This window comes from Amblyraja radiata, chromosome 10, assembly GCF_010909765.2.
Source record: "Amblyraja radiata isolate CabotCenter1 chromosome 10, sAmbRad1.1.pri, whole genome shotgun sequence".
Classification (NCBI taxonomy): domain Eukaryota; kingdom Metazoa; phylum Chordata; class Chondrichthyes; order Rajiformes; family Rajidae; genus Amblyraja; species Amblyraja radiata.
The window spans coordinates 1,924,726-1,948,884 of record NC_045965.1 but is presented as its reverse complement, the minus strand read 5'-3'; the positions used below and the strand labels follow the sequence as shown (position 1 = coordinate 1,948,884).

General features: G+C 43.0%; 1 protein-coding gene across 3 annotated transcripts in view; it reads right to left on the bottom strand.

The window, feature by feature from the left end:
- gpsm2 (G protein signaling modulator 2) overlaps nucleotides 1-24,159 on the bottom strand; it is a 46,665-nt gene that overhangs the window by 20,444 nt on the left and 2,062 nt on the right. For all 3 annotated transcript variants that reach the window (XM_033027873.1, XM_033027875.1, XM_033027874.1), the window contains exons 3-7: nucleotides 16,307-16,528; nucleotides 9,873-10,008; nucleotides 8,537-8,679; nucleotides 2,429-2,552; nucleotides 1,401-1,516 (exon numbers count right to left, since the gene is read on the bottom strand). In XM_033027873.1, the coding sequence (XP_032883764.1) occupies nucleotides 1,401-1,516; nucleotides 2,429-2,552; nucleotides 8,537-8,679; nucleotides 9,873-10,008; nucleotides 16,307-16,528 (741 nt within the window). The remainder of the gene's footprint in view (nucleotides 1-1,400; nucleotides 1,517-2,428; nucleotides 2,553-8,536; nucleotides 8,680-9,872; nucleotides 10,009-16,306; nucleotides 16,529-24,159) is intronic.

The following is a 24,159-nucleotide window of genomic DNA, read 5'->3' as shown; positions in this document are numbered from 1 at the left end:
ATCATACCACTGACCTAAAAGTGCTCGCACAAATCTTGCATAATCTTACCAGTGCAAGGTGCCATCCAAATCCTCAGCGGCCCGCCCAGGAAGATAAAAACAAATCAGGACAAATAAATCCCACCCAGAAGACTTGCTGAGCAACTGAAAACTGATAGCTGGCTAATCCTCTGGGTTATAAAGTGAAATCATTTGAGACAGGAAATAGTTTAAAGATTTAATTATAGAGATAGAGTGGAAACAGACCCTTTGGCTCACCGCGTCCGCGCCGACCAACGATCTCCGCACGTTAACGCCACCCTACACAAACTAGGAACAATTTACCAAGCCAATTAACCTACAAACCTGTACGCCTTTAGAGTGTGGGGGGAAACCAGAGCTCTCACAGGGAGAACATACAAATCCCGTACAGACAGCACCCGTGGTCAGGATCAAACCCAGGTCTCCGGCACTATAAGTCAACACCTCTACCCCTGCACCACCCTGCATTGTTAATAGTTGAAAACTATTCCAACCTATATTTTAATGTAAAATACAAACACGGAAAAAGTAAATCCAAAATCTATAGTCCTCTGCAGCCAACATCCCAAACTAAGAAATCCCTGATGCAAATCCCTTCATGCGGCACGGTGGCACAGAGTTGCTGCCTTGCGACCCGGGTTCAATCCTGACTACGGGTGCCGTCTGTAAGGAGTTTGTACGTTCTCCCCGTGGGTTTTCTCCGGGTGCACTGGTTTCCTCCCACACTCATAAGACCTACAGGTTTGTAGGTTAGATGGCTGCAGTATTAATTATAAAATATATCCTAGTGTGTAGGATGGTGCTAGTGTGCAGGTAATTGCTGGTCAGCGTGTACTCGATGGGCCTGTTTCCATGCTGTATCTCTGAAGTCTAAATCTAATCATCTGAAGATCCAACCCGTGGATGTCCTACGACATGTAACAAAATTTCACGCACTCTGCTAACAAATGATGAACAGCCATCAGCCATATTGTTACACTATGCTCGCATGTCGAGATCTTGACACCTGCACAGTTAACATACAACATTGTCAGTTCTTTTAAATCGGGGCATTTTATTAGACTCATGGCCACATGACTGAGTTTGTTCCATGGTGTAGTAGTTGGATATGTGAAGCACAGGTCTCGAGGTAATCAATCAAAATCCTCGTCATTGTGTGGACTACTCAAATTGGCCAAAGTATCTCACTTTAGAAAACATCTTATAGGTTTCATATACATTATAATAGCATGGGTCCAAATTAATGACATTTCCAATCCTTAGCCACTGATTCGCCCATACCCCACACACAACAAAGGAAAAACTGGACAACGGCATTACAGCATTTACCTATAAGATTTATTAACACACTGAAGGCTTCTAATATAAAGAATGCTCACTTGTAATATTCAGCAGCCACTGCAAATTCACCAAGAAACACGTGGGCATTTCCCAGATTACTGCATGCTCGCCTTTCAGCTGACCGATCTCCAAATTCTTTTGCAATTTCTAAGCGCTGCAATCATGAAATAAATTAATCAATGACAAACAATTTGCAATTTACACATACTGTATTCAATGCAGGAGGATGCAGACCATTGCCTTTGATAACATTGGTTAGCTGTTTTTCCTCTGAACTGTTCAAGAAGGAACTGCAGATGCTGGAGATTCGAAGGTAGACAAAAATGCTGGTGAAACTCAGCGGGTGCGGCAGCATCTATGGAGCGAAGGAAATAGGCAACATTTCGGACCGAGGTTTCGGCCCGAAACATTGCCTATTTCCTTTGCGCCATAGATGCTGCCGCACCCGCTGAGTTTCTCCAGCATTTTTGTCTTTCCTCTGAACTGTATGTGTTTAGAACAAGGAAGCTTTACACAACATTAAGTATAATGACTGCAGCATTTGTAAATAATTTAAGTTACTAGATATTGTGCAAATTCCATTTGTATACAAATTCTATTTGTACACTCCAAAGACGTACAGGTTTGTAGGTTAATTGGCTTGGTAAATGTAAAAACTGTCCCTAGTGAGTGTAGGATAGTGTTATGTGCAGGGATTGCTGGTCGGCGCGGACCCGGTGGGCCGAAGGGCCCGTTTCCGCGCTGTATCTCTAAACAGAACTAAACTAAATGGAAATCTCTTGAATTAATTAGAGCAGTTTATACTGAGGATAAAATAAGGATAATAGGAAAAAGGGAAAAGAATGAATCAACACAGTTGAGAGGCTTTATACCTTGAAGGTGTTCACTCCAAGGTCAGTGATCTACCAATCTACCACAGCAAATGGACAACAAAGATAGCCAAACTTCCAACAAGATGCAAGATATTCTACTCAAATCCATGGGAAAATACTTCAACAACAACCATCCATTGGAATCTCCATGATGGTACCTGGAAATAGGGTCAAACTGCTTTCAATATCCTTACCTGTTGATGAGATCTAACTGCTTTTCTGAAGTTCCCCAAAAGATAATGTGTATTTCCTAGATTCCCATAAGCCCGTCCCTGAGCTGCTCGATCTCCAAGCTCTTTAACTATTACCAAGTTTTCCCTGTGAACAAAGTGGTTACAGTTGTCATTAGAACTTTGTTTAAGACAGGAAAATTCAATATCCTTTAGGACCAGGAATTAATTTTTCCTGAAAAATATTAAATGACTTGGCCATTACGGCCTTCTTACAGTGGCCAGTTTCAGGTTCAACAACCTTAAAGAAATCCCTCATACTTAATATCCCCTGCCCTGTAACTGAATGAATAAGTTTATTGGCCAAGTATGTACACATACAAGGAATAAGCCTTGGTGCTCCACTCGCAAGTAACAACATGACATACAATTAAGAATGACACATAAAACATTAAACATTTATAATAAAACATTATAGTTGAAACATGTGAATGAAATGAGCAGAAGGAGGCTACAGACTTTTGGTTATTGAGTAGAGCTACTACTCGTGGATAAAATCTGTTTTTATGTCTGGCTGTGGCTTTGACAGTCCGGAGTCACCTTCCGGAGGGAAGTACTTCAAAGAGTTAGTGGCCAGGGTGAGAGGGGTCAGAGATGATCTTACCCACTCGCTTCCTGGCCCTTGCAGTGTACAGTTTGCAAGCGGACGATTCGCTGCAGCCTCCGGATGTCGTGCTTGGTGGCTGAGCCAAACCAGACCATGATGGAGAAGGTGAGAACAGACTCTACGATGGCAGTATAGAATTGGACCATCATTGCCTGTGGCAGATTGTGTTTCCTCAGCTGCCGCAGGAAGTACATCCTCTGTTGGGCCTTTTTTACTGTGGAGTCGGTGGTGGACCCCCATTTCAGTTGGCCTCCCAACTGGAAACCATGACCCCTCTTTCTAGCCAACCTACGCTCCCACATTCAGTCTACCCAATCTCATCAGAAATGTGTAAGTGTCGGCACGGCGGCGCAGTGGTAGAGTTGCTGCCTTACAGCACCAGAGACGTGGGTTCGATCCAAACCACGGGTGTTGTCTGTATGGAGTTTGTATATTTCCCTCGTGAACTACCTGGGTTCTCTCCGGGTGCTCCAATTTCCTCCCACATTCCAAAGACGTACAGGTTTGTAGGTTAATTGGCTTGGTATAATGGTAACTTGTCCCTAGTGTGTGTAGGATAGTGTAAGTGGGGGGGATGTTGGTCAGCACAAATTCGATGGGCCGTAGGGCCTCTTCCCGCACTATATCTCTCAACTAAACCTCTCATTTTTAAAAAACAAACCTAGTAAATCTCATCTCACCTCAATGGCAACCCTGTCACTCCATAATGTTTGCTGCATTCCCTCTGGAGCAAGTATTTTCTAGATAAGGACAAAATGGCACAGTCCACTATGTGACCTTCTAAAGGCCCTGTACAATTCCAGCAAGACTTTCTTGCTCCTTCACTCAAAATCTTGGCACACCATCGGTTTTAACTGCTCAGCACATACACATTTGCTTTCTCATCCACTCTCAGCACACCGGGGCAATTTATAGGGGCCAATTAACCTACAAACAAGCATGTCTTTTGGATGTGAGAGGAAGCCAGAGCACCCAGAGGAAACCCACACAGTCCCAGGGAGAATGTGTCAAGCCCAGACAGAAATAACAGGATCAAAGTCTGGTCTCTGGTGCCGTGAGCAACAGCTCGATCAGCTGCGCTTTCAGTGACCGGTATATAAAGATGGCTGCAGGGAAAATGCTGGTGAGCTTAACATCTGTAGTTGGTAAGTTACTGGAGAGTATTCTGAGGGATAGGTTATACTAGCATTTAGAAACATAGAAATTAGGTGCAGGAGTAGGCCATTCGGCCCCTCGATTTGGATGGGCAAGGCTGATTGGGGATAGTCAGCATGGTTTTGTACGTGGGAGGTCATGTCTCACAAATCTGAATGATTTTTTTAAAGACGTGACCAAAAAGGTTAAGCATAGGCTAATGGTGGAAGGTTGCTTATCAGACTGGAGGCCTGTGACTTGTGGTGTGCCTCAGTGTTCGGTGCAGGGCTAGTTACTGTTTGTCATCTACATCAATGATTTGGAAGAGAACATACAGGACAAGATTAGCAAGTTTGCTGATGATACAAAAGTTAGTGGTTTTGCAAATAGTGAAGATGGTTGTGAAAGATTGCAGAAGGATCTGGATCGCTTGGCCAGATGGGCGGAGGCAATGGTTGATGGAATTTATTACAGAAAAGTGTGAGGTGTTGCATTTTCGGACGTCGAACAAGCGCAGGACCTACACAGTAACTGGTAGGTCTTTTTATGAAGCGTTGCAGAGCAGAGGGATCTAGTGCAGGTGCATGGTTCCTTGAAGGTCGAGTCGCAAGGAGAAACAATGCCCTCCATAATGTATGGGAAAAAGACCCATCATTTATTTATTTGCCTCCGTACTCCTCAATTTGAGATTCCCAATAGAAAAAAAAAAATCACATGGTTAAAGTGCACATTGTCAGATTTTAATAAAGGCCATTTTTATACATTTTGGTATTACCATGTAGAAATTACAGCAGTGTTTATACACAGTCCCCTCCCATTTCTATTACAAATTGTGGAGTACAGAGGCAAATAAATAAATGATGGGTCTTTGTCCCAAACATTATGGAGGGCACTGTAAGGTGGCCAAAAAGGCTTTTGGCACTTTGACCATCATAAGTCAGAGTATATAGAAGTTGGGAGGCCATGTTGCAGTTGTATAAGACATTGGTGAGACTGCATTTAGAATATTGTGTTCAGTTCTGGGCACCATGTCATAGGAAAGATATTGTCAAGCTTGAAAGGGTACAGAAAAGATTTACGAGGATGTTGCCAGGACTAGAGGGTGTGAGCTGTACTGCCCTAATTTGACAAAAGGAAGCAACTGACAATTTTGTCAAAATTGAGTTATTGCTTGTTTTAGGGTATTTGAGATATACTCTACACAATGGTGAACAAAATAAGTCTTCTCCGAGTACAATTTGAAAATATTTATACCAGAGAAGTAAGAAATTCCATCACAGAGAGCTGAAAGAAAAACACGTTTTTCTCATTTACAAGAAAACGCCTTTGTCAGTTGCTTCCTTTTGTCAAAGTAGGGCAGTATAGGGAGGTTGAGTCGGCTGGGTCTCTATTCCATGGAGCGTAGGAGGATGAGGGGAGATCTTATGGAGATATACAAAATCATGAGAGGAATAGATCAGGTAGATGCACAGTCTCTTGCCCAGAGTAGGGGAATCGAGGACTAGGGAACAATAGGTTCAAGGTGAAGGGGAAAAGATTTAATAGGAATCCAAAGGGTAACTTTTTCACATAAAGGGTGGTGGATGTGTGGAACAAGCTGCCAGAGGAGGCAGTTGAGGCTGGGATTATCCAATCGTTCAAGAAACAATGACAGGGACATGGATAGGACAGGTTTGAAGGGATATGGACCAAGCGCAGGCAAGTGGGACTAGTGTAGCTGGGACATTGTTGGCCGGTGTGGGCTAGTTGGGCCAAAGGGCATGTTTCCACACTGTATCACTTTGATAGTAGTGTAGAGTGAATAGTGCTGTTAAGGTTTTTGTGCATATCTCTTGATTATTGTTTGGTTCGTTAAAGTTTTGACCTGAAATTTCACCCATTCCTTCTCTCCAGAAATGCTGCCTGTCCCGCTGAGTTACTCCAGCATTTTGTGCCTATCTTTGACCAGACTTTACTAGCTTCATCTTGCACCAAACTTTATTCACGCAATTCCCTTATCATGTATCTATACACTGTGGATGGCTCCATTGGAATCATGTATGGTCTTTTCCGCTGACTGGTTAGCACGCAACAAAAGCTCTTCACTGTACCTCGGCACACGTGACAATAAAACAACTCAACAACAAGACTAAGACACAAGGAACTGCAGATGCAGGAATCGTGTGCAGAACACATTGCTGGAGAACTCAGCAGGTCAGGCAACACCTCTGGACAATCTGAGTCAGGGGCGGAAATCACGGGGGGGGGGGGGGGCAGGGGACACACGTCCCTCCTCTCTGACTGAGTCAGTCCGTGTTGGCAAGAACACCTCGGGCTCGATCACGTTGAGCACCGTCTCCCCTCAAGGCTGTGTGCTCAGCCCGCTGTTGTTCACACTGCTCACATATGACTGCTGCCAGATTCAGGGACAATAAGATCATAAAATTCACAGATGACACAACAGTGGTGGGACTCATCAGCGGAGATGATGAATCAATGTACAGGGAGGAAGAGAAACAACTAGTGGACTGGTGTGGCAACAACAATTTAGCATTAAACGTCGACAAAACAAAGGAGATAATTGTCGACTTCAGGAAGTCGCAGCCAAAACACACACCCCTCAACATCAGTGGCACCACGGTGGAGAGAGTGGAGAGCATAAAGTTCCTCGGAGTGCAAATTACAGACAGTCTGACCTGGTCCAGGAACAACACTGGGATTGTCAAATCATTCAGCAGCGACTGCACTTCCTGAGGAAACTCAAACAGGCCTCACTCCCCACCAACATCCTCAGGACTTTTTACAGGGGCACGGTGGAGTCTGTACTCACGTACTGCATGAACACGTGGTACTCCAACTGTAACTGCTCAGACAGGAAGGCTCTGCAGATGGTAGTGAGGGGAGCAGAGAGGATCATTGGCGTCTCCGTACCCTCGGTACAAGAACTGTTCCAGAGCCGCTGCCTGAAAAAAGCTCTGAGAATAGCGAAGGACAAACTGCACCCCCTCCACACACACCTGGATCTCCTGCCATCAGGCAAGTGATACCGTAGCATCAAAGCCCAGACTACCAGACTGCTAAACAGCTTCCTGACATAGGCTGTGAGGCTGCTAAACAGTCACTCCACCTGATTCTGCAGCTTTGCACTGACATTTTAATAACTCTGGCACCGGCCACTCAAATCAGCTGCCCTGGACATTTTAATGACTGTTTTTACTGTATTTTAATGTTGCTGTTTTACCTGCTTTTAACTATTTATACTGTTTCATCAGGGTCTGGATTGTTTTTACTGTTATTATGTGTGAAATGTTTAAGTTTTATGTGCGATGCTCCGGTATTCCCTGGGAAACGTCTTCTCATTTGCACTGTACAATTGTTGCTTTGCAAGATGACAATAAAGGTTGATTTGATTTGATTTGATTTGAGAGGTGGGGACGAACCCCCCCCATTTTTTGTAATCTGGATTTTAAAACCCAGCTAAAACTACGCTTTCCACGAGGCAGTTAAGGTGGGACTGCTGATCGAGGGCGCCGATTGGACGAGAGAGAGACGTCGGTCAGCAGGAAATGGGGGCGGGACATGTGCACCCAGGCCCACAGCCAGTGCAGAGAAGCAGAGCTAAACCCAGTTCAAATCTGCCTGTCCCACCAGGTTAACCTACAGCCCTGCCTGGACTTGCAGGAAATATGGCCCAGGTTTACAGCCAGCGCGGAGAAGCAGCGCTAGCTCCACAGCTCCAGGCTGGTGTCCCATCAGTCCAGGCAGGGCTGTAGGTTAACCCCTGTGGGACAGGCAGAGTTGAGCTGCATTTAGCGCTGGATTGAGTCTACAAAGCTTCATGTGTATATGTGTGAGTGTGCGCATGCGCGCGCGGCCGCCAAGAAATTGTGTCCCCCCTGTTCCTCCCCCCCCCCCCCCCCCCCATATTTTTATAGCGATTTCCGTGCCTGATCTGAGTAAACGACATTTCAGGTTGGGACCTTTCTTCATTCTCAAAAACAGTTTAACTTTTTCCTCTGGCAACATCCCTCACCAAACATAGTAGACATCAATATCCATTATTGCCTCAAATTTTGAAACACTGAATATTTTAACATAAAGGAAAATGTGGTACAATGGCAGGGCAGCAAAATTAAGTGAATGTGCAGGAAGGAACTGCAGAAGCTGATTTAAAGCAAAGATGGACACAAAAAACTGGAGTAACACAGCAGGTCAGACAGCATCTCTGGAGAGAAGGAATAGGTGATGTTTCCACTAGTGTCTTTATAAAATTAAGTGAATAGTGTGTTCAAAAGAAATGCAAGCCAGAAAAGCAACTCAAATGTCTATGAATTCATGCAAGAGCTACTCACTTATAGTATTCTGAAGCTTTCTGTAAAACGTTCATCACCTCTTCTGGAAAGTTGCCTGGGTCTTGTGCTTCTGCACAAGCCAGGGATTTACCATGGGCATGGTATGCATTGCCCAGGTTATACAGTGCTCTTGCTTCACCCACCTGTTCAGCAGCACAAAATAGGAAAGCATAAAATAGCATAATAAAAGTGCAGTACAGAGTCAGCAAGGCCCTGATAATTTAGACATTTCAAGGGTGTGTGCATGTGTCCAATCATGAATTCTGTTTGTGGTTAACACCACCCAAAACTCTGCTTGCCCCAGAATGAGGAACATTCATTCACAGAAGAATTCTGAGCCAACTTATCACCTTTGCAATCCATCCTGTGGACCTAATCTCGGTTGATTTCATACATATACAACGGTTTGACCAAACTTTTGAGCCTCTCCCTCGAAAGATGAAACAACCATAGTTTGGTTAAAATTCCAAAATTATGTTATGGGAATATTCAGAAATCTCAATGGTTCAGGATCTGGCTCAACAGGCCCCTGTTCCTGCTCTCCTTCCACTCGCCAGGCCCATAATTCTTTCACTCCTTCCACTAAAGCGTTTCACTGTACCTCAGTACACGTGACAAACTAAACTGAAACTCTCGAGGGCCATAGTTCCTGCTCTCCTTTCACTCTCCGGGAATGTAGCATTACGATTGCCTTCCTTACTACTGATTCGACTTGCAGATTAACTTTTTGGGAATCCTGCACCAGCACTCCCAAGTCTACTTGCACCTCTGATTTCTGGATTCTCTCCCCATTTAGAAAATAGTCCACAGGGCCATAGTTCCTGCACTCCTTCCACTCTTGACATCCATAGTTCCTGCACTCACTTGTAACTCCCTATTGTAAATTTAGTATTCTGTGTAACATTTAATTAAAATGGATTGAAAATATTCTGAAGTATCAATTCAATAATATCAATAGCCTGGTAAATATGATAGCCTAATACCACCCAAAGTTCTGAACATACCAAATTAACAGAATTTTACTGTCATTTTCCTTGAATGTGAACTTTAATCTACTCCACAGTAATTCACTTTAATTGCAGTGTTTAAATAATTCACTCATTGTTTTCTCAAAGTAAGGACGATAAGCAATATCCCTCCATAGGCATATACATTTTTGTCCATCAATCTCCCTCTTGAGTAATGGTGATAAGCAACTACTTGATCTCCACGATTTCCTTTAAATTTCTAATGTCATTATAAAAAAGTCACAATGAACACCTGACGTGTATATATACCATTACTTAAAATGGCATTGAAATATAGATGGCACGTCACATCATTTAATGACCTCTACCTTATCACAGAGCTCTCTTGAAATATCCAAATGTCTTTGGCAGCAAACTACAGCTTCATCAAAACGTCCCAAAAGCTTAAAGGTGTTGCCAAGGTTGCCACTGGCTTTTGCTTCACCCAGTCGGTCACCAATTGTTCTGAAAATTAAGCAAGTAATAGATTATAACATGCAACTAGCAACACTTCCAGCATTGCACTTGTTCTTAATGCTCACCTCATCCTATTGAAGCACAGTTAACATAATTGTGGATTATGTACCTTGAAGACTACCTTCAGGATGATAGTCTTCAAGGTACATGTCAGGTGTGTGATGTTGAGACATGTGCGTTTAGATGCACCGAGTCTCTTGCCCAGAGTAGGTGAATTGAGGACCAGAGGGCATACGTTTAAGATGAAGGGGAAAAGATTTAATAGGAATCTGAGGGGTAATTTTTCCACACAGAAGGTGGTGAGTGTATGGAACAAGCTGTCAGAGGAAGTAATTGAGAAATGGTTAGACAGGTACATGGATAGGACAGGTTTGGAAGGATATGGACCAAACATGGGCAGGTGGGACTAGTGTTGCTGGGATACTTTGGCCGGTGTGGGCAAGTTGGGTAGAAGAGCCTGTTTCCACTGTATCACTATGACTGAGGATGCCCAGTTTCTAATCAGTTATGATACCAACACTATTTATCGACCTTCTGAAGTTTCTGGTGACTGATACGAGAATTGCAGGGAAGGAAAGTCTGCCCTCTGTACTATGTGTGTTTGGGCATTTATCCTGCTACCTCCTCAGACTGTATCGTGGTCTAATGAATACAAACAGAGCTGATCATCATGCAGTTAGAAAACATTCTTAACTCTGACGTGGAGGAGAAAATGTTATTAAAGCTACCGATAAAGCTCAATGCTCCAGATACCCCTGCAACAATACCATGCTCCGAGCAAAATGAACTCAACCATCTTTCTCAGTTGTAGGTACTGAAGATATCACTGAAGTGTTTTCGATAGCAGTTCTTCTGGAGTTAAGTGTTTCTTGGAACCACATTCAGCTAAATGCGACTTGACAACAAAAGCAATTCATCATTTTCAGCGGAATGCTGAAATTTGTCTCTTTGTTCATAATAGCATTAATGGAGTCATAAAGTCACACAGCGTGGAAACAAGCTCTTCGGCCCAACATGCCCCATCTACACTAGTTCCATTTGCCTGCGTTTGGCTCATATCCTTCTAAGCCCGTCCTATACAAGTACCTGCCCAAATGTTTATCGATCGTTGTGTGATAGTACCTACCTCAACAACCTCCTCTGGCAGCTCTGACCATACACCCACCACCATTTGTGGGGGGGGGGGGGGGGGGGGGAAGTTGCCCCTCTGTTGTATTTACCCTGTTAAAGAACCTGCTTGTCAATACTTGGTTCAAGCACTCCAAAGTTGCACTGCTATTGATCTTAGTCATAGGGTGGTGAATCTGTGGACTTATTTGTCACCGGAGGTTGTGCAGGCCAGCACTGGATATTTTTAAACCAGAGATAGATTCTTGATTCGTACGGGTGTCAAGGGTTATGGGAAGAAGGCAGGAGAATGGGGTTAGGAGGGAGAGGTAGATCAGCCATGATTGAATGGCAGAGTAGACTTGATGGGCCGAATGGCCTAATTCTCCAGCTTCCCACTAATCTTTGCAATGTTATATGCCTTCTCTTTTAGAAAAATAGGTGTAGGAGTAGGCCATTCGGCCATTCGAGCCTGCACCGCCATTCAATATGAACGTGGCTGATCATCCAACTCAGTATCCTGTACCTGCCTTCTCTCCATACCCCCTGATCCCCTTAGCCACAAGGGCCACATCTAATACCCTCATAAATATAGCCAATTAACTGGCCTCAACTACCTTCTGTGGCAGAGAGTTCCAGAGATTTACCACTCTCGGTGTGAAAAATGTTTTTCTCATCTCGGTCCTAAAGGATTTCCCCTTTATCCTTAAACTGTGACCCCTTGTCTTGGACTTCCCCAACATCGGGAACAATCTTCCTGCATTTAGCCTGTCCAACCCCTTAAGAATTTTGTAAGTTTCTATAAGATACCCCTCAATCTTCTAAATTCTAGCGAGTACAAGCTGAGTCTATCCAGTCTATCTTCATATGAAAGTCCTGACATCCCAGGAATCTGTCTGGTGAACCTTCTCTGTACTCCCTCTATGGCAAGAATGTCTTTCCTCAGATTTGGAGACCAAAACTGTACACAATACTCCAGGTGTGGTCTCACCAATACCCTGTACAACTGCAGTAGAACCTCCATGCTCCTATACTCAAATCCTTTTGCTATGAATGCTAACATACCATTCGCTTTCTTCACTGCCTGCTGCACCTGCATGCCTACTTTCAATGATTGGTGTACCATGACACCCAGGTCTCGTTGCATCTCCCCTTTTCCTAATTGGCCACCATTTAGATGATAGTCTACTTTCCTGTTTTTGCCACCAAAGTGGATAACCTCACATTTATCCACATTATACTGCATCTGCCATGCATTTGCCCACTCACCCAGCCTATCCAAGTCACCTTGCAGCCTCCTAGCATCCTCCTCACAGCTAACACTGCCCCCCAGCTTAGTGTCATCCGCAAACTTGGAGATGTTGCATTCAATTCCCTCGTCCAAATCATTAATATATATTGTAAATAGCTGGGGTCCCAGCACTGAGCCTTGCGGTACCCCACTAGTCACTGCCTGCCATTGTGAAAAGGACCCGTTTACTCCTACTCTTTGCTTCCTGTTTGCCAGCCAGTTCTCTATCCACATCAATACTGAACCCCCATTACCGTGTGCTTTAAGTTTGTATACTAATCTCTTATGTGGGACCTTGTTGAAAGCCTTCTGAAAGTCAAGATATAACACATCCACTGGTTCTCCCTTATCCACTCTACTAGTTACATCCTCGAAAAATTCTATAAGATTCGTCAGACATGATTTACCTTTCGTAAATCCATGCTGACTTTGTCCAATGATTTCACCACTTTCCATAATGTGCTGCTATCCCATCTTTAATAACTGACTCTAGCAGTTTCCCCACTAGAGTCAGTTATTAAAGATGGGATAGCAGCACATTTTAATTTTATGCTGTCTTTGACTTCCCTCGTCAGCCACGGTCACCTCATTCTCCCTTACAATCTTTCTTTTCCTTTGGAATGAAAAGATCTTGCATTTTCCCAATTGTTCCCAGGAATTCCTGCCATAGCTGTTCCACCGTCATTCCTGCTAGGGTCCCTTTCCAAACAAATTTTAGCCAGCTCCTCCATCATGCCTCTTTACAATACAATACAATACCATTTATTGTCATTTGAGCCTCAGTGAGGCTCAAACGAAATTCCGTTTCCACAGCCATACAAACAAAGACAATTTCCTAGACATACACACAATTTAATTCACACAAACATCCATCACAGTGAACCCACTGTGATGGAAGGCAAAGTCTCTTCTCTCCCCTGTTCTCCATGTCTCTCCCGATGTCCAAGCCCCAGGCGGGCGATGCTAAGTCCCACGGCCATTTTAGGCCGTGCCGGGCGATTTACGGCCCCGCTCCCGGTCTAAAAGTCACAATGTTGGAGCCCCCGGCGGGCGCTGGAATGTCCCACAGCCATGAAGCCGTGCCAGGCGATGTACGTCCCCGCTCCGGGTCGTTCCAATCCCGCGACACAGGCTGGAGAAGTCGTGTTTGTTCAACATGAATACAGACATCTCTAATTTCACCTTCTGCCTCTCAAGGTTGAGTTTCATCTTATTATGGTCACTACCTCCTAGTGGTCCCTTAATTCAAGTTCCTGAATCAAACCTGGTTCATTACAGAATAACATCTCAAATTGCCTTTTCCCTGGTACGCTCAACTACAAACTGCTCTAAGACACCATCTCGTACATTATAGATCAGCCATGATTGAATGGCGGAGTAGACTCGATTGACCAAATGACCTAATTCTGTTGCTAGAAGCTAGAAGTTGTTTAACACATTGTTGGGGCAGCACATAGATTATCGTGTTCAGTTTTGGTCACTCTACTGTGAGAAACATAGAAAATGGGTGCAGGAATAGGCCATTTGGCCCATCGAGCCAGCACCTCCATTCAATATGATCATGGCTGATCATCCAAAATCAGTACCCCTTTCCTGCTTTCTCCCCATATCCCTTGATTCCGTTAGCCCCAAGAGCAAAATCAAACTCTCTCTTGAAAACATCCAGTGAATTGGCCTCCGCTGCTTTCTGTGGCAGAGAATTCCAGATTCACAACTCTCTGGGTGAAAGCATTTTTCCTCATCTCAGTCCTAATGGCCTACCCCTTATTCTTAAACTGTGACCCCTGGTTCTAAACTCCCCCAACATTAGTAACATTTTTCCTGCACCGAGCCTGTACAATCCCGTAAGAATTTTATATGTTTCAAAAAGATATCCTCTCATCCTTCTAAATTCCAGTGAATAAGATGGCCTTTAGAATAAGATGGCATTTGGAATATTGTGAAGTTTTGGGCTCCATATCGGAGGACGGATGTGCAAGCATTGGAGAGGGTCCAGAGGTATACGAGAATGATCCTGGGGATAATTGGGTTAACGTATGAGGAATGTTTGATGCCTCTGGGTATTGTTGCACAAGTATGAATAGAAGCAATTTCTAAAGCAACTCTAAGTGACTATCCAGGGTGAAACTGGCAGTGGGTTAATGAGAGTCAATTGTGCTTGATTACAGTGGAGAAGTTACATGTAAACTTTTTGTGATTGAATTCATTTGACTTTAATATTCATAGGTGCTCATTTATATGTATGGGTGCCCGTAGGTTGGTCGTTTGTAACCTGGGGTGGGCCTGTAGAAGACCATAATCTTTAAATTAATAATAGAATGGCGCCGAATCAGAAGATTGCAAAGTGTGATTATTATTAAAAGAGATGGAAAAGATCTGTCGGTATAGTCATAAGGCGTGGAAAGGGGCCCTTCGGCCCAACTTGCCCACACTGACCAACATGCCCCATCTACACCAGTCCCACCTACATGCGTTTGGCCCATATCCCTGCCCTATCCATGTACCTGTCTAATTGTTTCTTAAACGTTGCAATAGTCCCAGCCTCAACTACCTCCTCTGGTAGCCTGTTCCATACACCCACCACCCTCTGTGTGAAAAGGTTACCCCCTCAGATTCCTATTAAATCTTTCCCCCTTCTCCAAGGCACACCGCTGGTTCCAGGCCTCCAGTCCGAACAGCAACCTTCTGCTATCACCCTCTGCTTCCTTCCTTGAAGCCAATTTTCTATCCATTCACACATCGCTCCTTGGATCCCATGCCATTTAACCTTCCAGAGCAGATCACCATGAGGCACCTTGAGTTGAGTTTAGTTATTTTATTGTCACTTGTACCGAGGAGGAACAGTGTAAAACTTTTTTTATTTACGTGCTAACCAGTCAGCGGAAAGACAATACCCGATTACAATCGAGTCATCCAGTGTACAGATACATGAGGGAATAATGTGAATAATGCTTAGTGCAAGATTATATTAGTAAAGTCTTATCAAAGAGTTTGAGTGTCTCTAATGAGGTAGATAGTAGTTCAGGAAAGCTCTCTAATTGTGGTAGGATGATTCAGTTGCCTGATAACAGTGGGGAAGAAACAGTCCCAGAATCTGGAGATGTGCATTTACACACTTTTCCAACTTTTGCCCGATGGGAGAGGAGAGAAGAGGGAGTGGTCAGGGTGAGACTCATCCTTGATTATGCTGGTGAACCTTTTCAAATGCCTTGCTGAAATCCACATAAACATCAACATTTTTGGTCACATCTTCAAAAAACTCATTCATGAGACACGACCTCCCACGTAAAAAAAACATGCTGATTCTCCCTAATTAGCCCTTGTCCGCCTGTATATCCTATCCCTCATAATACTCTCTAGTAACTTTCCAACTACAGATGTTAAGCTCACTGGCCAGCAGATCCCAGCCTTTTTCCTACAGCCCTTCTGGAATAGAGGCACAACAATCAGATCAGTTAACATCACATCAAAAAATCAATACCAGAAACCACTGCCAAGAACATTATTCAGTTCAGTTCACTGTAGTTTATTACCAAGATTGTTATAATTTGCAGAGTAAGCACAGAACTACAAGATTATTATAAAGCCGTCATCATGAAAACTAAGTAATGCACAACAAATGCTGATCGTTATTTAATATAGAGATTAAAGGAGGTAGGGAGAAAATAATATATTGTGTAGGAAGGAACTGCTGATGCTGGTTAACACCGAAGATAGGCACAAAATGCCGGAGTAACTCAGCGGGAATATACTGTGGTATATCTTGTGTACATGGTTATTAAAAGGCATTCACTGGATATAGAGGGATTAATTTCAAGTCAAAAGAATCTTTGAACTGAGTAAGTAGCCAAAAATGAATTCAGTGATGTTGGAATACTTGACGCTTACCTTGCTAGGGTGAGGTCGTGATGGTGGAACTCCAGAGCTTTCGAATAATCGTGCAAATAAAAATACGCATTTCCAAGCTGACTGTAGATGGCGCTGAGAGTTTTCAGATCCTCTGTTCCAACCTGAACTGCTGCTTCAAAAAAGGATACACCAGCTCGACAGTCGCCTGCTTTACAAAGCCGTTCACCTTCTAGAGCTAGCTCCAAGCAGGACGCTTCCATTCTGCAAAAAAAAAAGACAAAAATTAAACTAACCAGATAATGCAACAATCAAGAAGCAACAAACAGGCATGAAATATAGAGGAATTAATCTTGTTTATTGTGTAGGAAGTTAAGAGTCAAGAGTATTTTATTGCCATATGTCCCAGATAGAACAATGACATTCTTACTTGCAGTAGCACAACAGAATATGTAAACATAGTACACTGTAAACAAAATATTAAACGAGAAAAAAAAGCTGTGTGTGTGAACAAAAAAACATAAATAATAATAGTGCAATAATAAATAGCCTGTGTGGTTCAGAGCTTATTGGAGGTTGTACTGTTGTACTCCGTAGACACAAAAAGCTGGAGTAACTCAGCGGGACAGGCAGCATGGCTGGAGGGAAGGAATGGGTGATGTTTTGGGTCGAAGCATTGTGTCCATGTCTTGTTTATTGATTGGTTCGTAAAAGGAAAGGTGAAGAAAGGAAAAGCAAATGAACAAACGCCATAGAAACTAACGCTGGAGATAGCAGAGGAGGTAAACAGATATTTGTAAACAGTCATCTTAAAAGAATTAAGTACCAACATAGTAGATGCATTAATCATTATTTTTCAGCTGTTAGAGAACTATCACTAGATTGGATAACTGTTTAAAACACATAGGAAGTCAAAATGAAAATTAGCCTAACAACAGTATTAACAATTTATTTGGAAAATCATAATCTAATCAAGGGTTCTCAGCATGGCTTTTTTGGAGTGGAAATTTTATTTTTCTCCCATAGGATTTTCAAAATTAAAGGTCTTTTCATTGGCAATATGTTTATTTTGTTACTGTAGCTAAAAATACTGAAGACTCTATTCTTCAGCCTGAAGAAGGGTCTCGACCGAAAAGTCACCTATTCCTTCTCTCCAGAGATGCTGCCTGACCCGCCGAGTTACTCCAGCATTTTGTGTCTACCTTGGATTTAAACCAGCATCTGCAGTTCTTTCCTACACACTGAAGACTATATGTTACATTGTTTAACAGAGTATATTTGCACAAGTGTTAATTGAAGCAATGTCTTGTCAATTTCAATGATTACCTGCAGTTAAGGCAGTGTGTTCTTAAGAGATAAGGTGTGGGAGAGGTTATATAGAAATGGGTCGTCTTCCACCCTAGATAGACACAAAAAGCTGGAGTAATTCAGCGGGTCAGGCAGCATCTCTGGAAAAAAGGAATAGGTGGCGTTTCGGGTCGAGGCCCTTCTTCAGTCAGGTCACAACCTGAAACGTCATCTATTCCTTTTCTCCACAGATCCTGCCTCCTGAGTTACTCCATCATTGTGTGTCCATCTTGGGTGTAAAACAGCATTTGCAGTTCCTTCTTGCACATTTCTTCTTCCACCCTATACGGTTTCATTCAAAGACTGTTTATTTTCTTCATGTCAATTCCCAAAGTAATTTTTAAGTGGTTATCTAGTTCCCCATATAAACTTACTAGCATCCCCCCTCTCAAAAAAAACCCGAGGCCATGTAAATTCTATCCCAAGACAAACAGGTTTGCTTTACACCTTTAGAAATTAACCAGATAACTTCAACCTGCAACTCACCCAGTGCCCATTAGTCAATTCTATTAAATTAATCCAAAGTTCAATGTCCAAGTTAAATTTGAATCACTGCTTCGTTTACACACATTTCTGACCAATTCAAATAAAGAAAAAGTAGGACAAGTGTTTCTTAAACCCAAAGGAAATAAAAATCCAATAAATACTTTAGTACTTAAACATACAAGGCACACATGGCTGAAGTGTTGAACTACTATTTACCTCATGGGTGACCTTCGGACTATGCTTGATCAGACTTTGCTGGCTTTACCTTGCACTAAACTTTATCCCCCTATCGTATCTTTACACTGTAAATGGCTCGATTGTATTCATGTTTTGTCTTTCTGCAGACTGGTTAGCAAGCAACAAAAACTGTTCACTGTACCTTGGTACACGTGACGATAAACTAAATTGAACTTTCTGAACCTAATCAACATTTCAAAGAGACGATCTGACAAAGCATTTAGCTGCTGTTGCTCATCCACCTTTTCCACCTTTTCCTATAGTTAGATATTCTCAAGCATCTGCATCACGCAAGTTGCCTACATATAACATACCATGCGTTAACTTTAAATGAAGCAATTACACATAGAAAAAAGCAACCATTCCTTTTGCCACAATCAAACCTCCAGTTGGAGACATGACTCAGCCAGCACAGATGTTTCTCAATATCCATCCATATTTTATAACTTCATTACTTTTTTAAAACTGGTAATGTAAGAGCACTCAGATCAATTTCAACCTTTTGTATGTTAGTTTAGAGATACAGCGTGGAAACAAGCCGTTCGGCCCACCGACCGGTGATCCCCACACATTAACACAACCCTACACACACTAGGGACAATTTACATTTATACCAAGCCAATTAACCTACAAGCCTGTACATCTTTGGAGTGTGGGAGGAAACCGAAGATCTCGGAGAAAACCCAGGGGAAGAATGTACAAACTCCAAAAAGACAGCACCTGTAATTGGGATTGAAACCGGGTCTCTGACACTGTAAGGCAGCAACTCTATCACTGTGCCACCATGCCATCCTTTGTACTTGAACACAAAATAATTAGACCAGCTACATTTTTGAAGGCTTTGGATACAAGTTGCACCCATAGGGTTTCAATTAGTTTGCTGTATTTGAGACATTTCCGAGTGAACCACGCACAGGCAATTTCTCATTCTCAGACTTTGTAAGCATGGAATACCGTCCAGCCCAAAAACAGCAATGTCCTCTTTGCCAGCTCCCAACTCTACTCGAAATGACTGCACTATCCAACCTGCTGCTGGCGGCTGTCAACATCATTTGACGCTCCCAAATAGAAGTCACATTGACAAATGAGGAAAGCAAGACCAGGCACTGAGAGAAATTTCTGCTCTCACTTATGGACTGGTGCAGTGGTCACTGAGGTTGTGGAGGAAAAGTAATGCATCGGCACAGTTGGCACCAGTTTACACTTGTCCAGGTGCATTAGTTTCATGTGTAGGAAGGAACTACAGATGCTGGTGTAAACTGAAGAGACACAAAAAGCTGGAGTAAATCAGTCAGGCATCTCTGGAGAAATGGAATAGGTTACGTTTCGGATCTTGGCTCGTCTTCAGACAGTCTGAAGAAGGGTCTTGACCCAAAATCATAATAATGACAGGATCACTGGGCTTTTTTGCATTATCATGCTTTTGGCTTATTCGTTGTCACTGTGATGGATATCAGGAATTAACAGTACAAACAACCCTAACATTACAGAGTTGTATCCCAAGTAAATGGTCCACAACTTGCATTTCCATAACACAAAAGTCTGTGCAAGAAGTGAGAACTAAAATATGTATCATTTTAACATAAATTCCACAAGAACAAATTATTTTTCCATTTCTCAAGTTTTGGGGTGGTGATCTGTGAATTCTGTAAGGGCAGATTTCCATTACCTGAATGCCCATAATGTGGAGAGGGGGGGGGGGGGGGAGAGAGAAGTATGTTTTTCTCCTTGTTAATTTATTTTTGCTTCAAAGGCTGAAACAAGACCAACTCAATCAAGAATTTCACTCAAACTAGATGGTGGATGAAATAATGTTCAAATACATCTACAACTAAATAAACTGCATTTATTAAAATCACTCAAGTCAATTAGTTTAGATTAGCCCCACAAATTGAAAGTTCAACATCATTTCTGTGTTGTTTTCCTGCCATTGCAAGTACCACTGCAAATCATTCTTTGCACGAACATAGCCACAAAAAGCTAGAGTAACACAGACCCTTGGCTGAAGAAAGGTCCCGACCCAAAATGTCACCTATTCCTTTTTCTCCCGAGTTACTCTGGGTTTTTGTGTCTATCGGTGGTTTATACCAGCATCTGCAGTTCCTTCCTACACATTGTGTGGTCAGCGTGGACTCGGTTGGCCGAATGGTCTGTTTCCATGCTGCATCTATAAACTAAACTAAAAAACGAAGCTATCAGAGTTTCAAGAATTCAAACTAACTGAGCATTACATACACCAGAGAGCTGTGCTCCCACATTCCACTTCAAATTACACATATTCTGCATTAGGACTATGGTGGAAGCCAGCCAGCTAGCTCCCTTGCACAATCACATGAACCTATGACAAGGCAGAGCACGTTCTCTGAACGAGTATTCTATTCCAGACAAACTCCTTCCTTGAACCCCGAGCCTAATAAGAGAATTCGACAAAACTGACTTCTTAAACGAATGGCTGGAAGGGCTATGCCTATTTATTTCCATCATTATAACACCATAATTTCCTTGATTTCCTTACTGTCCACCCTAGCCAGTCAAGTAATCCACTCGTGCAAATTCATTAAGACTACTTAGAGTCCCTTTGGGACAAACAGTTTAGATTTGTTTACTGTCACGTGTTTTGTTGCGTGCTAACCAATCAGCAGAAAGACAATACATGATTACAATCGAGCCGTCCAGTGTACAGATATGACACGAGGAATGACATAGTGCAAGATAAAGCCAGTAGTCAGATTAAAGATAGTCCGAGGGTCCCTGATGAAGTAGTACAAGCTCAGGTCTGCTTTCTAGTTGTTGGTAGGATGGATGGTTCAGTTTCCTGATAACAGCTGGGAAGAAATTGTCCCTGAATCTGGAGGTATGAATGAATAAGTTTATTGGCCAAGTATTCACATTCAAGGAATTTGCCTTGGTGCTCCGCCCGCAAGTGACAACATGACATAGTGAGTTAGGAATGACACCTAAAACATTAAATATTAATAATAAAACATTATTGATTAAACATGTGAATTAAATAAAATACCAGAGCAAAAGGAGGCTACAGATTTTTGGTTATTGAGGAGAGCTATTACTCGTGGAAAAAGGCTGTTTTAATGTCTGGCTGTGGCAGCTTTGGCAGTCCAGGGTCACCTTCCAGAGGGAAGTGATTCAAAGAGTTTGTGGCCAGGGTGAGAGGGGTCAGAGATGATCTTGCCCGCTCGCTTCCTGGCCCTTGCAGTGTACAGTTCATCAATGGAGGGAAGGTTGCAGCCAATAACCTTCTCAGTTGATCGGACGATTCGCTGCAGCCTCCGGATGTCGTGCTTGGTGGCTGAGCCAAACTCTACGATGGCCGTGTAGAATTGGACCATCATTGCCTGTGGTAGATTGTGCTTTCTCAGCTGCCGCAGGAAGTACATCCTCTGTTGTGCCTTTTTGACTGAGGAGTCGATGGCAGCCCCCCATTTAAGGTCCTTGGAGATGATGGTTCCCAGGAACTTAAAAGACTCCACAGATGTGACTGTGGTGTTGTTGATGGTGAATGGGGGTGAGGGTAGGGGGAGCTCTCCTAAAGTCTACAATCAATTCCAGTCTTAAGAGCATTGAGCTCCAGGTTGTTGCAATGGCACCAGGCCGTCAGCTGTGTCACTTCCTGTCTGTAGGCAGATTCTTCCCCATCCTGGATCAGTCCAATCAGGGTTGTGTTGTCCGCAAACTTGAGAAGATTGACAGGAGTCAGTGGAGGTGCAGTCATTGGTGTAGAGAGAGTAGAGGAGAGGGGAGAGTACACAGCCTTGCGGTGCTCCTATGCCGAGGGATTACGGGTCCGAGATGTGCTTTCCCAGCCTTACATGCTGTTTCCTGTCTGTCAGGAAGCAGTGATCCAGCGACAGAGGGGTTGAGGCACAGTCAACTCGGAAAGTTTGGAGTTTAGTAGCTCTGGCACAATGGTGCTGAATGCTAAAATCAACAAACAAAATCCTTGCATAGGTCTCAGAGGTACTGGATGATGAAGTGCAAGCCCAGGTTGACTGGGTCATCCACAGATCTATTGGCCCGATATGCAAACTGCAATCGTTTGTGATATTTTTCAGCTTGGCCAGCACAAGCCTTTCAAGGGTCTTCATGACTACAGAGGTCAGTGTGACAGGCCTGTAATCATTAAGACCAGTAATCCTTGCCTTTTTGGGTATACATTTTCAAACTTGCCCAATGGGAGGGGGGAGAAGAAGGAGTGACTGGGGTGAAACTCATCCTTGATTATGCTGGTGGCCTTGCCAAGGCAGCATGAGTGAAGATGAAGTTAATGGATGGGAGGGAGGTAGGTTTGCGTGATGGGCTGGGCTACGTCTACAACTCTCTACAATTTCTTGCGGTCTTGGATGGAGCTGTTCCCAAACCATGCTATGATGTATCCCGATAAAATCCTGTCTACAGCACATCTGTAGAAGTTGGTGAGAGTTGCAAGGATATGCCAAACTTCACTGGAAGTAGATGCATTGGTGTGCTTTCTTTGGCCATTGCTTCTACATGGTTAGTCCAGGAGAAGTTGTTGGTGATATTTACTCCGAGGAATTTGAAGCTTTCAACCATCTCTACTTAGGCGCTGTCAGTGTATACCAGGGTTTATGTACCGCTTCACTTCCTGAAGTCGATCACTATCTCCTTTGTCTTACTAACTTTGTCTACCTTATCAACAGCAATGTTGCCTGACCTCACTTTGCAGCCAGTGATAATATTCAGACTGCGCTTCATTCTGCGGGTGTCCGAATTATTGACTGGGACTCGAGTTTGTCCCGGTATTGTCTCTTGGCATCCTTGATGGCTTTGCAAAGATCATAGTGAGCTTTTCTTGTACCACTCAGGATCATTTGACGTATGCAGCAGACCTGGCCTTCACCTGTGAATGTACCTCACAGTTCATCCAAGGATACTGGTTGGGGAACACTTAGATTGTCTTCTTCTGCACACACTCCTCTATGCACTTGCTGATGAAGTCAGTCACGGCAGTGGCGTACTCATTCAGGTTAGCAGCGGAATCAGTGAACATGGACCAGTCCACTGACTCAAAGCTATCGCGTAAGATGTCATCCGTGTGTGTTGACCAGCATTGAACAATTCTCTGTACCGGATCCTCCTGCTTCATTTTTAGTTTGTAGACAGGGAGTAGAAGCACAGCTAGGTGATTAGATTTCCCAAAACTTCGGCAAGGAACAGAGTGCTAGGCTTTTTTTTTTTTTTAATAAAAAGGACAAGCAAATGATCAAACATAATCAATTTGATGATGTTTTGGAATTTCTTTTCATTACTGTTAATATCACAGGCAACGATTGTATAGATTGTATAGAAAGGTTTATTCCTGGCAATTCAATATTATACCACACAGTTATGCTTTAGAGAAAAATTAAACCAGTGTTATTTATAGCGCCTTTGAAAAGCAATGCTATAATTGAAAAGTGCATAAAAGTAAAAAGTGCTTCAAAGCACAATTGTTTTATCTTCCAAAGGAACCATAAGGAGCTTTAACATTATAGGGAAACAGAATGTGAATAATAGCAAGAAAATACGAGAGAAAAACAGGTTAAATCACAGACACTTTATTTAACTGAAATGAGTGCATTTAAGAATATAGGATTCAGTTTATAGACACAAAGTGCTGGAGTAACTCAGCGGGACATGCAGCATTTCTGAAGAGAAGGAATGGGTGACATTTCGGGTCGAGACCCTTCTTCAGACTGAGAGTCGGGGGAAAGGGAAACGAGAGATATAGGCGATGATGTAGAGATACAGAACAAATAATTCAATTTCAGTTCAATATAAAACAAAGATTCAGTTTGAAATGTTTCGAA